At 33.8% G+C, this 21,960-nt stretch overlaps 2 protein-coding genes across 9 annotated transcripts; both read right to left on the bottom strand.

Annotated features, from left to right (window-relative positions):
- Nucleotides 1-491: 491 nt before the first annotated feature.
- Nucleotides 492-7,594, bottom strand: LOC127805494 (pentatricopeptide repeat-containing protein At2g34400). 3 transcript variants are annotated; one of them, XM_052342253.1, is made up of 4 exons: nt 6,549-7,594; nt 3,993-5,514; nt 3,597-3,716; nt 492-773 (listed from the first exon to the last, which is right to left on the bottom strand). In XM_052342253.1, the coding sequence occupies exons 1-2, from the start codon at nt 7,421-7,423 to the stop codon at nt 4,563-4,565; spliced, it is 1,827 nt and encodes a 608-aa protein (XP_052198213.1). In that variant the 5' UTR covers nt 7,424-7,594; the 3' UTR covers nt 492-773; nt 3,597-3,716; nt 3,993-4,562. The 3 variants fall into 3 exon arrangements, with proteins under 3 accessions (XP_052198213.1, XP_052198214.1, XP_052198212.1); XM_052342254.1 differs by lacking the exon at nt 492-773 and having other exon boundaries at nt 1,208-3,716; nt 3,993-4,365; nt 4,492-5,514; XM_052342252.1 differs by lacking the exon at nt 492-773 and having other exon boundaries at nt 1,210-3,716.
- Nucleotides 7,595-8,023: 429 nt separating this feature from the next.
- LOC127806927 (protein ALTERED PHOSPHATE STARVATION RESPONSE 1-like) lies at nt 8,024-14,183 on the bottom strand. Of its 6 annotated transcripts, none has more exons than XM_052344529.1 (5): nt 14,039-14,183; nt 11,308-12,551; nt 10,097-10,308; nt 9,174-9,397; nt 8,024-8,987 (listed from the first exon to the last, which is right to left on the bottom strand). In XM_052344529.1, exons 2-5 carry the CDS (start codon nt 12,401-12,403, stop codon nt 8,294-8,296), a joined length of 2,226 nt encoding a protein of 741 aa, XP_052200489.1. In that variant the 5' UTR covers nt 12,404-12,551; nt 14,039-14,183; the 3' UTR covers nt 8,024-8,293. The 6 variants fall into 6 exon arrangements, with proteins under 6 accessions (XP_052200489.1, XP_052200490.1, XP_052200491.1 ...); XM_052344530.1 differs by having other exon boundaries at nt 11,308-12,544; nt 14,039-14,160; XM_052344531.1 differs by having other exon boundaries at nt 11,308-12,525; nt 14,039-14,144.
- Nucleotides 14,184-21,960: the final 7,777 nt, after the last annotated feature.

Genomic DNA, 21,960 nt, shown 5'->3' with positions numbered 1-21,960 from the left:
TCTACCATGGACGATGGCTAACGATCAATAATCTTTTTTTTAAGTCTATCTCTAAAGTTAAAGATGAAATTTTTGTCTTTAAATTAAAAAGGGAAAACATTTCGTCCCTAAATGTAAAATTTGATTGATTTTGTGATCGATTACACAACCAAATTACATACAAATTTTTTGTAGATGGAAAAAAATCCTTCTTTGACGGAACAAAAATATATGTCGCTAATTGTTTAGCAACGAGCCGATTAGAGAAAAACCAAAATTCGTCTCTAAAACATTTAAGACAATTTTATGATTTTTTATTTTTATTTTGTAGTGTATTTATAATAACTCTGATATAACTAAATAGGAAGTTCTAACTTATTAAATAAGGAAACTTCTTAATTAACTAAATAAACCAAATAAGTTGACTTCCTAACAAGAATCATTAAATAAGAAAACTTCCTAATTAACTAAATAAACCAATTAAGGAGACTTCAAATACAAATCAACTAAATAAGGAAACCAAGTAATCCCTTTTAGTTTTAGGGCGCCTCTAAGATATATGGCTGCCTGGCTGTCGCACATGGTTGATTAGCTACTTTGCTGGCCAACACAGCGGTTGATTAGTTGCTTTGCTGGCTTTGCTCCTATAAGGCTCATAGCATCACCCTCTACTTTAAAAATATGCTTGTCCTCAAGCACAAAAGAAGGAAAATTGGTCTTCAAAATATCCTCACCTTCCCATGAAGCCTAGGCTGGAGATAATTCCATCCAATGCACCAAATACTCTTTGCAACCTAAATGAATATGGGAATCAATAACAACTTGCGGGCTAAATTTAGGCTCGTCCACAAGAGGGGAAGTGTTAGAGTTACTGCAGGTAGCATCCCATGGAAACGCTTGAGGCAAGAGACGTGAAAAACAGGATAAATATGAGGATAAATTTAATATATATTTTTTAAATTTTAAAAATATAACAATTTAATCACTGACATTTGAATTGTTACTACTTGTTCACTAAACTTTACTCAACGTTAACCATCCATCACTCCGTTCGAACGGAAAATGCCCACATAGCTAACGAAATCTGAAGTGGCTAACGAAAAATGCTCGAGTGGCTAAAGAATTTAATATACATTCATTGACTTTTAAAAATGTAATTATTTACTCACTAAACTTTAAAAACAAATCACGTGGAAAAACCAAAACCAAGAAACAAATAAAAATGTATGCTCAGATGGTTTAATTCTGGAAGCAAACTAAAAACATAAATTCAACCAAAAAATCACCATAAAAATGCCTACTTAGGTGCCAGAAGTAATGCATATGCAAAAACTCAACTAAGACAAGAGATAAAAACAGGCTGCTCAAATGCATTAATTCTTGAAACAAACTAGTAACAAAAACTCAAACTAATCAATTATTATCCTTTAACCAATCAACAAATGAAAAAATTATAATTTTTTTACCTCTATTAAGAACAATAAAATCCAAAGATGTATTCAATAATGAGACCAAGAGCTAAAAATTGATTACAAAAATCGTCTTCTATGTCAAAAACCAACAATCTTTGAGTACATCTTTATGAATTTCATTATTCTTAATGGAGATAAAAAAAATCTACAATTTTTTCATTTGTTGATTGGTTAAAGGATGATGATTGATTAGTTTAAGTTTTTCTTGTTGGTTTGCTTCAAGAATTAATGCATTTGAGTAGCATGTTTTTATCTGTTGTCTTCGTTGAATTTTTGCATATGCATTGCTTCCAAAATTGAGACACCTAAGCAAGCCTTTTTATGGTGATTTTTTTGGTTGAGTTTATACCTCTGGTTTGCTTCCAGAATTGAACCATCTGAGTAGGCCTTTTTATTTGTTTTTTGGTTTTGATTTTCTCACGTGACTTGTTTCCAAAGTTCAGTGAGCAAATAGTTACATTTTTAAAATTCAGTAAGTGTACGTAAAATTTACTCCAAAATTTAGTGAGTAAGTAATTACATTTTTAAAGTTCAGTGAGTATGTGTTAAATTCTTTAACCACATAAGTATTTTTCGTTAGCCACTTTAAATTCCATTAGTCACGTGGACATTTTTCATTTGCAAGATTAAACGGTAATGTAACAGGTAATGGATGGTTGACGTTGAGCAAAGTTCAATAAACAAGTAGTAACAATTTAAAGTTTAGTGAGTAAATAATTACATTTTTAAAGTTCAGTAAATATATATTAAATTTACCCTAAATATGACTACCACTGTTGTTGTCATTAGCCATTGGACTGGGTAAGCTTACCTACTCTAATACCAACTGACATGGTATAGGAAGCGATGTTAACCAATTTCATATTAAAATAGAGGACGAAACCAAATTTAGAAGAAGAAATATGATATTATTCAAAAACTACTATGGAATACTTAGAACAAGAATATTTATAGATTAATTCTAAACCTTAATTCACCAAAAAATGAAATCTTAGTTAAATAGGAAAAGAAAAACAAAAGGTCAAATCCTAATTGAAGTAGGAAACATAGAAAACCAAATTCTAATTAAAGTAGAAAATATAAAAAAAACCCTAAAACTGAAAGGGCTCATTGAGCTTCTTTCAGACTCTTTGGAACTGACTTTTGCTTCTCTTTGGTCCAAATAGACACTTGCAAGATGTTCCACATCAATTTCAATGATTTTTCCTCATAAATTAACACTACAAAATTTTGTAAAATTTAAAGTATTACACTCACACCCTCTCAAAAGAATTTCATTCTTGAAATTTATTTTTTGTTAATCGTCTAGGTATCCATTTAACAACTTTTCTCAAAAACTAAGACTCCAAAATCTTATAAAATTTTGGATGTTACAGATTAGCTTGAGTTCTCTATAATTTTCACAACTTTGAGCATCTCCTTTGTAAATTGCTGGAAATTGCTCTTCTTCCACTCATCCAACATCTTTTTTTATTTAAGGAAGAAGAATACACCTTTTTGATAAACACAAAATTGCCTTGACGTAATAAGTTCTTATTTTTATTTCTAACTGAAATGAAAACTGAGCACTACAAAATGAAAACCAAAACCGAATACTAAAAACTAAAAGCTCTCTATCTGGCACCTAATTTAATGAAACAATCATTTGTTTTTATCTAACCACTTTGGCAATCTTTTTAGCCAAGGGTAAATGGGATTCTCATTAAGATCACCAACATAATTGAAGTTGAGATTTAAATCTTCAGAAAACAAAGAGACAGGTTACTTTAAGTTGTTTCACCGAACATGGACCTATAATTCTTCATAAAGCTCATACGGAGCAAAAAGAAGCAATAGGACTCCCAACAAAATAAATGAGCATAAGTGGGACTATTTCATATTGAATTTTTCGTCCTCGGGCATTTGCATCCCATCAATGTCAATTTCTTCATTTCTTACATTTCATTTTCACTGTGATCATGATAGGTCTTCATCTGAACCAGTAAGGAAACGGGCCAAAAGGTTTCACATGCAAGATCAGAGGCCTTTAAAGTTATTTCCACAAATTGAACATGTCATGCATGATTTTTAATGGTCACGTTAGAAATTGAATCCGGTGACTATTCTTGTTTATATTAATGGAAAGATGTAAAAGTAACACTATACCTTGGAAATCTCTTCTAGAGACCTCTTACTGCAGCCCACACCGTTCATCCAAAACATTTGAACAACTAGAACGACCACAGAAATTCTTACCGCAGTCCTAGATTTGTTCTGTTGAGAAGCCTGCACACATATACGTGAATTTATGAGACAGAGAGGTCTGACAGACAGACAGAGACAGAGATAGAGACAGAGAGTTCAGTGTAAGCAACAAACTATGCTGCCAGAATAGGAGTGTCAGAAACTCCCGGGCCTCAACCACTTTCTAGTTTAAAGGATCAGATCATCAAAACAAGTTTAAAGGATTGAGTTCCTTCAGATTGGCCACTAACTAGTTTTAGACATCATAAAGTGGAAAAATTGTGAACAAAATATGCTTTATCCGATGAGCATCCTTACCCTTTCATGCCCAGCAAAGCTTTTGAGGTAGAGATGAGTTAACTTCACCACTTTGACAACTAGCCATCATTGAGGTCTATTGGTCATTTCACCTCCCAGTCGAAGTCGAGATTGCAGGCTTCAACAATAATCTCAACTCATCACCATCCACCCACTGAATCAATCTCCACAGGAACATGTTAGGATATCTGCAGCCTTGACCTTATGCACAGGCTTGAAGAAACTCTTTGGCTAACAGGGAAAATTTCTTGGGCGGAGATTTCTTGTGCAAAATAATGTTAAGCTGATAATATAACCCAATAGACTCAAGAAAACCATAGTTCTTAAGTTCCTGAGTTCCCATTCTTTCCAGCAAATATGTTTCCCCAATGTTCTGACTTGTCAAAAGTATCACAAAAAATTTGTTATGAGGCAAGAGTATAATGAACTTTCATATGCTCAAGTCCCCTTTTTATCATAAAAAACAGATAATTGCAGAATACATTCTTGGATCACCAACCTGTTAGATGCAATATATCAACACATGTCCTTGGGTTATTGACGAGCTTCACTCATAATCTGTTAGTTTCACTACAACAGATCAACATTTGGGGTATAACCTTTCATTTTCATCTCATCATACAGCAACTCTATGACAACATAAACCTCTTCTGAGTATAGAGGAAAAGAAAGCCCAGCATGAAATTCATGAACTTCGGCATTCAATTCAATCCAACTACAGCCAGGTGTTTTGGTGACACCTTTCTGCCTCATCAACATTCTCATCCTTGCTGAATCATCCCATCTTTTCAAATATGCATATAGCTTTGATGAGATAACATAGTTCCCAGAATTCAAGGGCTCTATTTCAAGAATAAGCCGCATAACCTTCTCACCAATGTCTACATTTCTCAGTTTCTGGCAGGCACCAAGCAATGTGCCTAAGATGACGGGATCTGGTCGTGTAGACATCTTCTGAATGAAGGCCCATGCTTCATAAAGCTGCCCTGCGCGTGCCAAAAGATCAACCATGCAAGAGTAATGTTCAATTTTTGGGACCAGACCAAAAGACGAGCTCATTAAGTTAAATAGTCGTCTACCCTCATCAACCAATCCAGCATGCACACATGCAGAAAGTACTGCAACAAATGTAATGTCATTAGGACGAGCAGCCCCACCTTCCACTAGCATGTTCTTAAATAACAATAAGGCTTCTTGGGCTTGTCCATGAAAGGCAAGTGCAGAGATCATGGCATTCCAAGAGACTTCATTTCTCTGGGGCATTGCTTCGAAAATTCTGAGTGCATGGTCCATGCTCCCACACTTTGCATACATATCAATTAAGGCAGTAGCAACATAGATATCATGCTGTAAGCCTCTTTCTGAAGCATATGCATCAACAGACTTTCCAAGGTCAAGGGCTCCTATTGATGCACAAGCAGATAACACACCAGTCAAGGTGATTTTATCCGGCATAACCCCAGCAACTTTCATGGCATTGAATAACAAGATTGCTTCATCTGCCAATCCATTTTGTGCATGCCTATCACACGCAGAAACCAACAAAAAGTAATAGATTTAAAATCCAAAAATGACTTTGATCACATTCCCATTTCAACAATAAAAACCAAATCATTGAGCCCCTTATATCATATTGCAACTAGGAGTAGGAGAATGAGGTGATTAAGAAGATGTTAACCGAGGTAGAAAAAACTAGTTTTTGGTAGTTCTGTTATATCAAAATCATTTTGGACAATGTAATAGGGAATGGTTGGACCACATAAAGGCATCTACACTCACCTACCTACCACATGTAATAAATAAACTATATCCTCATAATATTTTCGTGCCAACTTTCTTATATAAAAGAAAGAGAAAACCAAAAATAACTAATAGGTGCCATCATTTCGAAGTCCATATTACAAAAATGTCCAAGGAAATAACAAAAACAGTCATCTTTTCAGTCTAAAATGCAAACCAAAACTATAATCAAGCTGGTCAAAGTTGTGTTAGAGATCCCTCAGCTCTAGTTACTAGGGTAACCTTGCTCACCCCTTTCAGCCAATGTCAAAGACCACTATTCTTTAGCTTAAGATGTGCTTTGGAGGATTATTGTACAAAGGGATGCACAGAGAAACAAAAGGGAGAAAATCTTAGTCAGGTTTCCCTGGATGTTTCTCTTCTAAGATACAATTCCACTAGGTTCTTCAGCAAGCTGCAGGCCTGAAATTAATCCTCTACCATTCTACTTTCAAAACAATAAAAGGTATTTCTTTTTCAAGACTAGACGGCTTTCTATTGTAAATAACCTTATCTGAACTTCATGCACTTTAGCCATGTCTTCCAATATGATTTTGAGTTGAAACTGTATTGTGATTTGATCCTTATCTTGGATTTATTTTTGATTCCTCAAACTTGTTTTTCCTCTCCACTCTGACCATTTAAGTGTAACTCTACATGAATCTAGACCAGCTCAGCACAAAGTTTAGTGAGCTAATGTTAGCCACCAAAACAAAGCTACTTCTTTCTACAAGGCACAACTCTAAAACGAAGTCTGAATAGAGAATAAGAACTTGCCCGGTAATCATAGCATTCCAGGTGACCACGTCTTTGTTTATCATTTGGTCAAAGACCCCCCTGGCCGATGAGAAATCACCACATTTAGCATACATATCAATTAGAGCTGACCCAATATAAGAGTTCATCTCCATCTCATTGTTGACAACACACTCTTCAACTGACTTTCCCATTTGCAAATCGCCCAGATCCCCACATGCCCCAAGAACACTCACTATAGTCATCTCATCTGGTTCAAAACCTTCATCCCGCATCATCCCAAACATCTTCACCGCTTCTCCTGCAAAACCCATCTTAGAGTACCCCGATATCATCGAATTCCAGGACACCAAATCTCTAACCCGAATTTCATCGAACACCTGTCGTGCATAATTCAGTTTACCACACTTCGCATACATCGTGATCAACGAATGACTCACATGACCATCATCGTCCAACCCATTCTTCAAAACCATTGAATGGGCCACCTGCCCATGGCCTAATGCCAGGAGATTCCCGCAAGCAATAAACACAAACGGGTAAGTAAAATTATTGGGCTTTAAGCCTGAAAACTTCATTCGATAATAGAATTTCAAGGCGAGATGGAACTTCTGCCATGCGGTTGTAAGACCACGAATCATGATATTGTAAGCATAGTCGTTGGGTTCGGGGATGTGGGAGAAAAGAAGGGAGGCATAGTTGAAGTCTTGGAAATCGACGAGTTTAGAGAGTAGGAAATTGGGTTTGTGGATGGAATTTAAGAGCATCTGGGTGTGGACCTGTTGCAAGGTCTTGGTGGAAATACATTGTTTCAATAGATTCAAGAATGTTTCAGCTGGAGAGACATGGATTTTCTCTGAGGCGGGAAGCTGTCCATTTCGCACTCGCCATGGCATCTTCCTTCCCTGTAAATTAGGGAGTGGCAGACTCAAATCCAAATTCGCAGGAATTATGTAATAATTGAAAAATCACGCCGCCAATTGATGGGAGAAGCCATATATTAAATTGATGGTGGAATGGTGGGTGGTTGGTTCAATCATCGCTTTACATAGTCAAGTAAAGTTTAATATTCGTGATTTATCTTTTCGGCTAAAATCGAGGCACGAGCTATTAAGACTGCGCAAGAGCAATTATGTCAAAAATTTATATTTATTTTATAAGTTTCATAACAAAATTTCTTACGAGAAATACTATATTTATAAATAAATTTGACAAACAATCTTCACAAACTAACATGAATTTATAATAATTTTATTTAAAATTAATAATAATTCAATTTATAATAGCAAGTCAATTTACTATTGATTTTAAATAAAATATTACGAATTGCGATAGAATTATTTTAAATGTACTTAAAACTGCTATGAATCCATATCAATTTATAATAGTTATTTATCAAAATTATTAATTTGTGGGTATAGCATTTTCCCTTTTTTACCCTCTAGCACAGCAAAAACATAAAAAACACCATAAAAGTAAAAATCCATGGTTTCCCACTCAATCAAATAACTGATTTATTACTGGTTTGGACAATTGATCTAATGTTTATTTTGCGTACAACCACTTAGATGACAATGGAGAAGAAAGCATTACTTGATACTTCAAACAATGATATACACAACCATGGCAAATTAATTAACAAAAAAGCAACTAACCATCTCTCTCTCTCTCTCTCTCTCTCTCTCTCTACATATATATATATAAGAGGTCAGATCGCAATTGCATTTACAGCCATGGCCAGACTATCCAACAAAACAAAAAATTTATCAATTATCCCATTGCTTCACTAGTAGTTCAGCATACCCTTCAGCAGAAGCAATGGCAAACTGTGTCAATGAACTCACAGCAACCGACATTCCAGCACACAGCACCCTCAGGGCAACTTCTGCCATTTTCTCATCACTCATAAACTCCTCCTCTTCCAACCGGCCGAGCTCCACAAGTTGCATGTTGTTCCCTCCACCTGCACCACCTCCAAGCCGTTTTGATCCAATTGCACCATGCCGAGAATCTTGCCTTAGTTGTTGTGCATACAAGGAGCCAACTCCAGCAGCAAATAAGTCCAGTCCATCAAGAACTGGCACCTCACGAATGGAATCCAGGAACCTAGACCAATGGATGCATATCCCGACTATGGGTGGGGTCCCGGCAGACCAATGAGGAGATGATTGTAACTTTGACAGATCTGGATCGCAACGAATGCAACGGAGGAGCCAACCTGTCAATGCACACACGTAGGATCTTTGGGAAGTGATCCACGACTCGAAACAGGCCTGCCAGTTTCTCAGCTCAGTCTCGAGATTGGCAGCTGAACGGGATAGTCTGTCAGGTTCAGCTGGTGAAAACACCGTGTGCTTCTTCAGTTTTGAAGGTGTTCCAGCTAATAAGAGTTTGGCCTCATCTAGCGTACGCTTCTGCAATTGATGACATTCTCCCATCACTTTCCACATCTTTCCTAACCTGTTGCTCATGATAAAAACTTGTCAGCCTGTGCAATAGTAATTTATTTAATGTGAACTTCCTACATCTTAATATATGGAAGCATATGCAGTTTCTCCTTGTCCTATTTGATTTCAACCAGAATCATGCTGATGAGCTTGTGCAATAACTGAATGATTTAATCTAGTATGATGAGTGAAAACATACCCCTGCACTAATTCCAGAAGTTGAGGTTGCAATTCTTCATCTCTTAAGGTTTCAATCCTCTTTGAAACCGCTTCAACTGAGTGTATTGAAACCTTTATCTGTGTATGCAAATCTCTAATGGCTGCTCGTGTTTTATCCATGGAAGAAGCATCCTCTCCTTTATCATCTTGGTTCCTGAGTTGTAAACATTTCTTCTCATATGCCATTCGAACCCTCTCTCCAGCCTATTAGTATACGACCAAATAAAATGAATTCACAGTGAGAAGACCACTAGCATGTTAACATTGTCAAGCACTATGTATTATATTTTGTTTGTCTCAGAGTACAATATTATATAGTCTGAACAGTTTTGTCATGGTATAAAGATAGATGTCCACCTTCAAAACTAATCTATGGTTTTCTTAGGCTTTTCACATATAAAGAATTCTAAAAGAGATGCAGTTATACGTGATTGATTTTAAAGTTCCCATCCACATTTCTGAGGGAAAATTTCCATTTGAGTACTTTGCTATTTGAGTCCAACTAGATCCTGCAGAGGATTTTAAATAAAATTGTAAGACTTAGTTGTCTCAACAATACAAAATTTCCTTACAGATGGAAGATTCCCTTCAGACTGACAAGAATGTGTAACCGAAGAATTTCAACTATTAAGGATTAAAAAACCGATCAGATTTAAATTGACATCTACATTAGCATGAGAGGTAACAATCACTTCACTGAATGGTATTTAGATTATCCTCCATTTGGAAAACATGACAGAAATAAAAGAATTCTAGAAAAGAAACTGACCTTGTCTTCTTGGAAGATACAATTATTTTCAACTTGCTTTCCATTAACATGCCATATAACTAGGTTACTAACTTAGCAAGTCCTCAAGCCACATTTCTAAAAGTTGCTTATAAACAAAGTTCTAGATGTTTTACCCTGACTTCCTCATAGAGTTTCTTCTCCCAAGCATATAATCTGTCCAGTGTTGTTTGATGACTGCCTGAAAACATACAAGACTCCTCTGAGATATCACTACTACTTTCATAGCCCTCTTCTTTGGAACTTGTAGTGTTCATCAATAATCTTGATGATGATGAACGAGATGAAGCTGATCGGAACAAAGTTACTGGATTCAGCAGTTTAGTAGCTGCAAAAGAAAGAAACATGTAATTTAGAATCCCAAAGTTTAGGCCCTATAAATTTATGTCAAATTTATAATCATGGAGAGTAGATCCTGCAAAAGGATTACAGATACCATAAATATAGTGTTTCTATGTCAAGAAAATGGATTCTTCTCTGCTGGTAATAAACAAATGTTTTCTTACAATAGTTTTAGGTCCCCGTGCCCTGACAAAGGTTAGAAGGTTGCATTAGAGTAACCAACAGAAAATATATATATATATATATATATAGTGTTTCTATGGCAAGAAAATGGATCTGCTTAATATAAATACACAAATGATTTTTTTGCACTAGTTTAAGGTCCCATGCCCCGACAAAGGAGAAAGTTTGAATTGGTTAACCAACAGGAAAAAGATGCAGGATCTTTCAACATGAATTCTATGCAAAGATTGGAGAGCTAGAAATTCATTTAGCCCTGTCCCACCCGGTGGAATTGAGCTAGTGAAAATCAAGATGAAGTTTTAAAGATGCAAATTTGTAATATGATGGTTGTCAGTATCATATTCAGCCTTGCAATAACAGCACAACCATCATAAATATATACAGCTAATTGTCAGCACCACCAACCATGGGTCCTGACTCCTGACTTCTATTTTGGTGATACTCAAGAAACCTAAATCTGAATCAGAATTCAGCTTCAGGTAATAGCAGTCATGATTATTTTTGTGTAGTACTTTCAGGCAACGTGTTGTCGTCATATATCTGAAGAGTTGACATTAAGTGCAATAGAGGGACTTTTCAAAAATGGATGAAGAATTTTACTGAAATTCTCATTTCTTAAAAAATTATAGATGTTTTATAAAATTCTCCTGAGGGCAGATTAACTATTCCAGTATCAGGTCTTACGTAAATTTCACAGTGTACACAGAACACAATTATATAAGTTGTTTTTATAAAGCTTTAGATGGAACAGAGGGAAAAACAATGTAATGGCAGAGTAAAAAATCTCATTCAGTTTCCCCACCTGAGAGGTCGTTTAAGGCTGATGAGTACTGAGCTCTACTAGCCTCTAATATAGCTGAGACTTCATTTGCTGCACTACAAACAATCATGAACTGATCTTCAAGATCCTTGATAACTTCTGCCATGCTTGTAGGTCTTCGGTTTACAAAAACTGTAAAACCAGGCGTTTGTTTATTATCTTCTTCCCGATCACCAATTGCAGTTGCCTGATTACTAATCGGTCCTGCATTTTGTGCTTTTGAAACTGCAATGCTCTGTCCGCCTTGGGATTGCAATCCTCCTACCTCATGCTCAGTTTCTGTTCCATCATCATTATCATCATCAACATCTTCAACTATAACTTCTTCTCTTTCACTGTTTACGTTAATATTGGCTCTCTCTTTTGGTGTACTTGCATTTTTATCAGAGTCTTCCTGTTCAGTTTCCTCTTCTAATTCGGGGATCCCTTCTTCTTCTCGAACTTGCCTTAGCCCCCTGATCTCATCATCCAGCAGAGTCTGATCAAGATTACTCCCCGTGGGATACCCATAAAAGTCAAGTGATGAAAAGGGATTCCAGAAGAAGTCCCATTGAGAAGTTTGAGGTGAAGGAGGAGGTATATTGGGTCTATTGTTGGGGGAATAAGAAAAAACTAAAGGATTCATTGGTGATGATTGCATTGCAAAAAATCGATCAATCTCATAATAATGCACCGGTGAGTAGGTTTCAATGCGAACTGTTTCTGGTGAATGAGGTCTCTCCTCAACAGAAACTGATGGGTTCCCACCTGATCTTAGATAGTTTATTTTCAATGATGACTTGGTTTCAGATTCAAGTGGTGCTACTGAGAAAGACTTCGGTGATATCGAGATAAAACCTGTATTAGTTTTTTTTATAGGTCGGGTGGTTTTGTATGAATCTAATAAGAACTCACGGGGCTCATCTCCATCTACATAATCACGAAGAGCAGCTGAAACTCTTTTCAAGGACTGGATATAGGCAACATGTCCAGAGGCAAACCGCATCCTATGTTCAACAGCTTGTTTAATGAACCTCTTCCGATCCTTACAGAGCTGGACAGCCTCTTCATTATCCAATTTTGATGTAGAACATCCCATTTCTGACTTGGATCTCTTTTCCTTTCACTCCCTCAACCCTTCAACAGTTCCAGGCTTGAATCAAAATGAAAATCACAACAGAAATGCTGCCTATCCCACACCAGATTTATAAGGAACTGCCTCTGTCCAAGGGAAGCAAGCCTAATAGCTGTAAATTTATCAGCAAGCAACAAACATATAGAAAAGGAAAGAGAATACCAAAGTTAAGCCTGATGTATCAAGTGTAAAACAGCTAGAATCCTAGATCAACAGAAACTTATGGTATATATACTCTCATACAAGGGGAAAAAATTGAAAAGATGAGGGTACTTTTCTTAGTTCCCAAGCCACATATGAACTTAACAACAGAAGGAAGAAACTGAGATTCTCATATGCTGTGTTCAATAATTCAATGGGCAAAGTAGTTAAGGACCTGTTCGTTTGAGGTTTCAGTGTTCTCAGTTTCCTTGTTTTTGGTGTTTATGGAACCAAAAATTTATGAAAACTTTGTAAACGCTTTTATTTTCTTGTAGTTCTCATTGTTGCAGTGACAATGATTTTTCGAAACTAGTAAAAATATTTTTTTATTATTTTCTAAAATTGGGATGTTTTGAGATTAACGTATATTCCCAAACCATAAAAATAAAAATTAAAAATTGGAACTATAACTATACAGAGCATAATGGTCTCATAGGAAAATGGCTCATAGTTACTGAAGAAAAAGAAAGTGAAAGAAAGAAAAAAGAAAAAGCAAAGACAACCATCCAAGGAAAGGGAAAACTGGACTTGGCAATCATGCAAAAAGAGGATGCATGAGAACTTTCAGGAGATGGAGAAATTAAAATAAAAATAAGTAAGAAGTAAAGGAAGGTGAAGTTCCAAGCAGAAAAAAAGAAAAGGAAAGAAAGAAAGGAATGGCATGCGCAAAGAATTTACACACAAACACTTCTCTTGCAATAGGAAAATTTTTCTTGAAACATCTAACCTAATAATACAATTTTGATAAAATAATTCCAAAAATTCTAGGAAATTTCTCTCGAGATGCCTCACAACTGTTGAAAATTCTTCTTGGATAAGAAAGGAAAAATGCTGTTTCTGTTATCATCTGCAACTCTCTGAAACCAAAAGGGTTTGGGACCCAAATCTCTAAGAGGCAGAAAATCAGCCAAAAACAGGAGAATTCGCCAGACAGAGAGTATATGAGCATTAACTGGTTGAAAATCCCTTTGCCATTTTGGTGAATTAACTTCACATGAAATTAAAGATCAGAACGTATATAAATCCGACGAAAGAGAAAAATAATAAACACCCGTCCAAGAAATTTTAGGTTTTTAAGATTTGAGAATCAGAAAATTAGAAGTATATATACCAACTTAACTGAGATAAACAAAATACTTTGTATAACAAACACAAGAAAGAAACCATTTTTTCGGTGAAGGAAACTTCATATCGGAGAAGCAAAAGAAACACAATTTTAAGCAAAATTAACAAATTCATTCATCGCTGAAGAATACACAGAATTGAAGGAAACAAACAATTCAGAGAAAAGGGGGCTGAAAGAACCAACCTGTATGTACAGTTGATGGTAACTCATGATTTTACTGACAAACTGAAGAACAAGAAAAAGAATGAGTGTGGGAATGCGAAGAACCGTACCAGGATTTGGTGGCGAAAATATGATGAAGCAGCAGCTTGGTGTTCAGAGAGAGAGAGAGAGAGAGAGAGAGACGTTGATAAAAGTAACGGTCAAAACTCAACTCAAAGTGGAGCAGATGATGCATCGAAAAGAAATTTAAAAAAGAAAAGCCCAATGGAAAAAGCAAAATAAAGTTTCTCCGGTTGGAGACAATAGATTTGTAAAGCAAAGGTTAAGCCGAGGGTGGCCAGTGAGGCCATTTTTACCCTTCCTCTTCACGGAAATTTCCTAAATGCCACCACTTTAATAAGTATTCAAATATAAGTCTTCGACTTAAAGAATCTTAGAATTTTTATTTTACCACCAACCCCGAGCCTTATTGCCAATTAGTACACACAGTTTGTATAATTTTTATATATTTAGATAGTATTTATTAATCAATACATGAAATAAAAAAGAGATTTTATCTAAAAAAATACTCACTTGATTTTTTTATTTTACTTTTTATAGATAAATTTATCTAATATTTTACAAATAATTCTAAATTACTCATATGCCCCTTGTAGGATAATTAATGTCACTTAATATATTTTTAAAATTTAAATTTATTAAGTTTTATTTTTACAATAAGGTTAATTTTTTAAAAAAATATTTATTTAAATCTTATAATTAATGTCATTTAAAATATTTTTCAATTATCATATGTTATGATAATTTTTAAAATTTAAATAAAATTATTCCTTTCATCAATTTTTAAAACTTAAATTTCTCTCTACATATATATTTTATTATCTAATACAAATTCATTTCACCAATTTTTTAAATTATTTTATTTAATTTTATATTTTATTATCTATTATGAAAATATATTTTGATCATTTTTAATTACTTATTTATAATTATTGTAATTCCATCAATAATTATTTCTACTTACCAAGTCTTTTTAGAATCTATTTTTTAACATAAATTTAGAAAATAAAATACTATTTTAATTATAAATTTTTTATTGATATTAATATACAGTTTTGAATGAATTTTATAATAGGGATATTTTGATAAAAAAAAACTCTTATTTTGATACTTATCAAATATATTTAACAAATATATAAAAAATATAATTCTTAATAAATTTTAAAAAAAATTAACAAATAGTCTAATGTAAATTTTGAAATATTTTACAACTTGATCATTCTATATCTTGGTTCTGAAAATATTTAATCTTATATCAATATTCTTTATCCGTCTTATCTTAACAAATGTTACTTTAAAAAATTAGTTGTATATTTGCAAATGACCAATGATATATTTTCACAAAATTATAAGCACTTTTTCACAAAAGCATTTATAGCTTTCAGAAATATATGAATGAAGTTTGATGACAACTGATAAATGTACTATTTTACCTAATTTTGTAATATTTAAATTCATTATTTGAGTGTGACAAAATCTATTGGCCCATGACATGTACGTGGGTGGTGTTCACTTTACCTATTGCATGAAATATTACTGCGAATTTGGTAAAAAGCAAAAAAGGAAGGTCGGCCACAAAAAGCAAAAGTTAATTGGCATCGCCAGGCCCCACCCGATGCCTCGGTTGCCAGTTTCACTACAATTGCCTCTCAACTTATCGTTAATTACACACCATGCTCTTAGATTTTTATCACCATGACAACAGGCGAGTAAGATTAAATTTTAAATATAAAATTCACTTATAGGAAGTAAATTATGATTACATTGTAGATATAAATTTTATTATTGTGTACGTTAATAAAATTATGGTGATGAATTTGTCTTTTTAATAATAATTATGACTTAAATTAAATATTTTTTGGTCACAATAAATTTTGATAATCACACTCAATGAAGTTATTGTACTAGTAGTTCTTTCTTTATATTTTATCAAGTGAAAAAAAAAAGATTTTATTACTTATACATATAGTCTTACCTACGAATTGACACACACAAGACTAAAATAGCAAAAATATATATCTCTCTCATTTCCTTGCTTCAGCAACTGACCCTCTAACCGTCGACCTCCTCTCGCAACTGCCTAGGCTCTCGTCATTGCATTCTCCTTCTCGTTGCCAATGACCCTTTTGCGTCTTAATAACAGCGAAAGAGAGGATGCAACAGTGAAAGGGTCAGTGACGGCGAGAAACTGCTGTTGAAGCAATGGAAAGAGAAAGAGAAAAGGATAAACAAATTGTTATGATATATCACGATATTTTGATGTAAAATATCATAATATATCTTGTGTGGTAATCTATATGTAAGGCTATATATACAAGTAACAAATTTAAAAAAGAAATACATTATAATATATATATATATAACATAATTGAAAATAATAAAAACATCACTACTGTTGGGGTACCCTAAAATGGGCCGTTCTCTTTTGCTTGGTGAATAAGCCGTTCCCCACAAAGGCAAATTCGTGCATTTCAAAATCCAAGCTCTTATAATCATAGTCCAGCTGATTAATTAATGATTGAGATTTTGACAATCAATTCATCTCCCAATCCAAAAGTCAAATCCGCCATCATAAATCCAACGACTAACGGTTATATACTTGATATGATTAATATTTTTGGTTTTATTATTATGAGAGCAATATGATTTCTTCCCAGAGTGTGCCCCGCAAAAAGTAATCCCATTATTACCAAACCCTGATGAAATTGCGTTTTAAGGCTTTAAAATGTTTATTCTACCCTTGCATGAGCTGTTGTGTCCCATAGGGTTTTGAAATAAGAACTTGATAATGATTGAAGTCCATCATTATTAGACTCATCCAAGAACAGTATTTTTTATTAGTTCTTTTTTTACCTTAAATTATTTTTGGGATTATGTTTCCTCGCGGACGCCAATCTTGAATTGTTCTTAGTTATACTTAATTTTGAATTTGCTCGACTTACAAAAGAATAATTGAGTTCTATTTTCTAATTTGTCCTACAACAATCAAGTTGATCATAATAATAATACAATGATAATGTAATTAATAAACTACAAAACTCTTGAATTTACACTTTATATAAAAATATTCTAGAGTTAGTAGAAATTCGTAATGACGCCACGTGAATAATCAAATGCAAATTTAAAGGATATCTGTGTGATCAAGCCACATGAATGATTGTATTAGAATTCATTGGTTGTTTTTTATGATGAATATTTTTTATTTGAATCCAATCTCTTGAATTATATTTTTTTATTCGAATATACTACCTTTCAAAGTTAAATTTTGATATTGGACTTAAAATTTATAGTGCCCAAAGGTCTTGACCAGGCCTAAGATGTTAAAAAACATTTTCATATTTTTTCATAAAATTGGACTACCTATAATGAGATTTTTTGAAAATAAAATCATTATTACTAATTGATTTATTAATGAATTCATTGAGCAAACATGTTTGTTTGCAGCAAGGGCAACCGTGGTGGTTTTGTTTTATTTATTTATTTATTTTAGAACTTATGTTGAATTGAATTGAGTCACGCGTAAATGGTTAACATTATTATATCATTTTGACATCTAAAAGACATTTATAATTTTATATTTAGTGTTAATTACTTGCGATAACATTTCGGGTAAATCACACCAAATGTCACAAAACTTTGTTGTTCTTTTTAATTTGGTCACTAAACTTCAATTTCTTGCAAGGTGATAACAAAACTTTAAAATATTTTGCAATGTGGTCACTAAAGTGATTTTTTGATGATTTTTAGCTGGAATTGCTGATGTGGCGATGATATGGCTATTGCCACGTCAGCAATTTTGGTGAGAAATTATCCAAAAATCACTTTAGTGACCATATTGTAAAATATTTTAAAATTTTATTATCATTTTGTAAGAAATTAAAGTTTAATGACCAAATTAAAAAGGACACAAAAATTTTGTAACAGTTGATATGATTTACCCATAACATCTCGCACATTGACATTGCAAGGTGGAGTTGATAGTTGCATCATAAAATATATAAAAATATATATTAAATTTTATATATGTTAAAAAATTAAGTGTTATAATTTATATAGCAAATCTAATATAGTTGTTTAGTATTATTTTAAAATATGTGATTTTTTTTTTTAATTTTATAAGGACTTGCTTGCTCGTAAAATCTAGGTAATACATGAAATTTATCCTTCCTATATATTATATTAGGGACGGATATCTTACTCTTAATCCATAATCATTCTTCCTATAATAATCTTTAATTCTAGCAGCAAAAATTCGATCACACCAATTATATGAAATGTTAACTTCGTATAAAAATAAAATAATTTACTTATTTTATGACCAAGAAAATTGCCAATAGAAATTCTATAATGACCAAGACAATGGTGGAATCATTGGTCACGGGTGAATTATTTGTTAACGTTTACAACACAACAAAATAAGGCTGGCTAAACTCCAAATTATGAGGGAGCCAAAAGATGCAAAATCTATAGATAGTTGTGAAAAAAATAAAGGATACAATAGTTGATACCAGTAAAATACAAAGGGTAAATTGATCTTATGCCTTTAAACTTTAGTTGCTATTTAACTTGAACGCTCCCTAAACTTTAAAATTAGTCCAATTAGTTATTAAACTTTTTAAAAGTTAGTCACGACACCCCACCATGACCAACTTATGATAAGTAAATTGTCTAACCACGTCCTTATAGGTTTTTGTTTTGAGCATCATTTGATTTTTTTTTTTTTTCATTAAATTAGTGTGGGCCTTTTGGGAAAAATTCCAGAGCTAATTTGGAGAAAAAAAATAAAAATTTGTGGAGTACAAAAGCTTTAAAGGTGTTCTTGCCAGATTACAATAATAAATTTATTTAAATTAAAACGTTGTCGTCAAACCGCCTGAATTTGCAAAAATAATAAAATAATCAGAGAATACGAGGAGGTTTGTAACATTCCAGATTTTTAAACTCAAATATGATGTAATACCTGAGGTTATTAAATTCTAATACTTTGGAAAAAGGTCCTTTCAAGGGATTATAGAAGCCTTGAAGCAAAGGTTCAGTTTCTAAACCAGTGGCAAAATCATAAATATTGAAGTTCGGATAAAAGTGTAATTTACCTAAAATCTTAGAGTGTTAAGTGTAATTTATCCATTTTTCAGGGATCAAAAAGTGTAATTAAAAATGGTCTGGGGACCAAGTTGCAAGGGTCTAAGTGCAAATTATCCAAAAAAGCTTGGGCCAAGTTGTAGTTCTTGAAAACTTAAAAATATCTCTTCAATGTATCATGGATTTCAAATTCAAATCAAATGTAGCTTTAGATCCCAAACTCTATTAAAATCAATTAAGAGACAAGTGATACATTTGGGTTGGATGCACATGGGAGAAATGATGAAACCTTATCTTCAATGACACATGGCAATCAATCATTGGCCACTTGGAAGATAAGATAAGGTAACATGATGGCTCATAATGATCCTTTGAGATGGCATTGCATGATTGACTAAGGAAAAGCTTACTTAGCTTCCAAGTTTGTAAAAAGTCTCCAAACCTTATTCCTAAGGACATGTGGCAAGCATTTATTGGCTACTTGGAGATAAGATTTGAAGTGTAATGATGAAAAATGTGGAAAATACAATTAACCATGTGGGATTTAATTGTTAATTAAAGGTGTAATGATGGAAAATGTAGAAAATGAATTAACCATGTGGGATGTAATGATGGGGAATCTTGAAAATCAAATTAAACATGTGATGGCTCATATCTCAAGGTAGACTTATTGTATGGGCATATTTTAATTGGATGCTCATGGATGGAATGATGACGCTACATGTGGCGCGATTTGGTTCGCCGAAGTTTCCTATAAATAAGGGCTTTGGGGTTATTCATTTTGGGCACCAAGTAAGGAGGAAAATGAAGGGAGTTTGAGAGAGGAAAAGCTGTCGAAAAGAAGGGAGAAAGTCGAGGGAGAATAAATCTTGACAGAATTTTGGGGTCTTTCTCGAAGTTCGTGCCAAGTAGTAAGAAAAACTGCTAGAAAACCCATTCCGTTCGTTGTAAACTGTGTTTCCTAAGGTAACCGATCAAGGTGAGTGATTCATGCATGTCTTGTGGCATTTTGAGCATATGTTACTTCACTTGTGTGTTGGCTTGCATATCATGCCTTTGTGACTTACATGTCATATTTTCCCGTGATTATGCATATTCCTTTTGTTTTGTCATATATCATGTTCATGTTGGTGACTGTGGCTAGTTGTTGGGACATCATGGAAGAACTCGTGCTCTTGCGATGAGCCAATGGATGACTATGATGACCGCGGGGGTAATTGCAACACCCTGGCATTGCTACCATAGGGGTGGATTTCATAACAGCATTATTGCATTTACACGCATGTACTTTCCTTTTCTGAGTCACTCACTTAGATGTAATAATCTAACTCGGGTGTTTTATACCCCTGGGACATTCAACGTCCCAGATTTCTCAGAAATGCCAGGTGTTCCAAGTTCTAGTTCGAGCAAGGGCAAAAGGGTGGTGCTTGGCTAGCTTTAGGCTTTGCAGCTAGCTTGGGGTTTTATTTCATTATGTAATTCAAGTGATGTATTGTAATAGCAGCTAGGATGATCGAGCTTGTATTAAATGTGTGGGTGTCCTACAGTTGTACTAAGGGTTGTGTGGGTGTAATATCTCAATTAGTGCACTTTAAATGTTGTATGGGGAAGTTGCAATGATGAGGATTTATTCACTAGCTTGGACATGTGTTGTAGTTATAACTACAAGTAGTGAGTTGTGTCTTTTGGGTTTATTGAAAGCTGTATGCGTTTCCTGTTCATATAAAGGAATCTAGTGGAAACCCCTTTATTTAGCTTTCGTTAAACTTTCAGGTTTGATCCAAATGCTTCCATTGGTAAGGGTTTCCATAACGCCCATAGGTGATGTCTACTAATATTTCACGTTGTTGTGTATTTGGAAAAGTGGAGCGTTACAAGGTTCCCGTGCAAATACTCCAATTATTAAATCAAACACTGAGTATGATGAAAAAAACTATATATAAACTAGTATAAGAGGCATTTGTCCCTTTTTAAAAATGAGTATTTGCTTATTTATACAAGAATATATAGGGATGTGCATTCGGTTATAACCGAACCGAACCGCCTCATTTTAGCTAACTGAACCGAACTGCCCTTATGAATATAACCGAACCGACTTGATACATTAACCGAAATCGAATTAACCGATTTAGATTTTAAACTAATCGAACCGAAAAAATAGCACAAAAATCGAATCAAATTAATCGATTTGGACTTTAAACTAACTGAACCAAAAATCGAACCGAAAGAACAACCCAAAAATTGAACCGAATATAAACAAAAACCAATTTAACCAACTACCTGTATTTTTTAACCAAACTACACCTAGAAATGAGTATATAATTCTGCTAAAACTAATCACACATCAACCAAAGAGAAACAATTAATCCATCACCACCCCTTGGTCCCCTTCCAATTCCAAACTCAAAACCAAACTAACAGCACTTATGTTGTTCAAGTTCACATATAACTTGATCTATCGAGATAAGGAGAAACAATAAAAGATTATCAAAAGTTAGGTATTTTTTTTCATTTTAATTGACAATAAGAAATGTCTAACAAAACTGCACTTGATTATTGCCATCAATGAAAGAGGTTGAAGCACACATATGACCCAAATACAAGAGAGAACATAGGACAAGAAGTAATATGGAATAGAGTTCTACACAAGTTCTGGACGACAAATTCCGTAAAGAAACAAAACCATTTCAAAGGAGTAGACAATAATATTAACAGATAGTTAGGAGATCAAGAAAATTGACAACAAAACAACCTTCAAAGAGCAGGATCCAGTGAATCTTGCCTTATTATATGAAATTAACTAAGAAATATCTTAGATGGCAAAAGCTTATTCTGCAAATTTAATAGTATAACTAGGTAAGTAGTTGGTCTGCAATTTAAACAAAAAGAA

Source organism: Diospyros lotus, chromosome 7 (assembly GCF_014633365.1).
Source record: "Diospyros lotus cultivar Yz01 chromosome 7, ASM1463336v1, whole genome shotgun sequence".
Classification (NCBI taxonomy): domain Eukaryota; kingdom Viridiplantae; phylum Streptophyta; class Magnoliopsida; order Ericales; family Ebenaceae; genus Diospyros; species Diospyros lotus.
Note: the sequence above shows the minus strand (reverse complement) of the source record. Positions and strands in the feature narration are given on the sequence as shown.

Excerpts from the sequence above, each read along its gene's own strand:
- LOC127805494 (XM_052342253.1), bottom strand. The coding sequence starts at position 7,423 with ATGCCATGGCGAGTGCGAAATGGACAGCTTCCCGCCTCAGAGAAAATC. Across the intron at positions 5,515-6,548 it reads TGGAATGCTATGATTACCGG|GCATGCACAAAATGGATTGG; the intron begins GCAAGTTCTTAT and ends TGCGTGTGATAG.
- LOC127806927 (XM_052344529.1), bottom strand. The coding sequence starts at position 12,403 with ATGGGATGTTCTACATCAAAATTGGATAATGAAGAGGCTGTCCAGCTC. Across the intron at positions 10,309-11,307 it reads AGCCTTAAACGACCTCTCAG|CTACTAAACTGCTGAATCCA; the intron begins GTGGGGAAACTG and ends TTTCTTTTGCAG. Across the intron at positions 8,988-9,173 it reads CTTCTGGAATTAGTGCAGGG|GTTAGGAAAGATGTGGAAAG; the intron begins GTATGTTTTCAC and ends CATGAGCAACAG.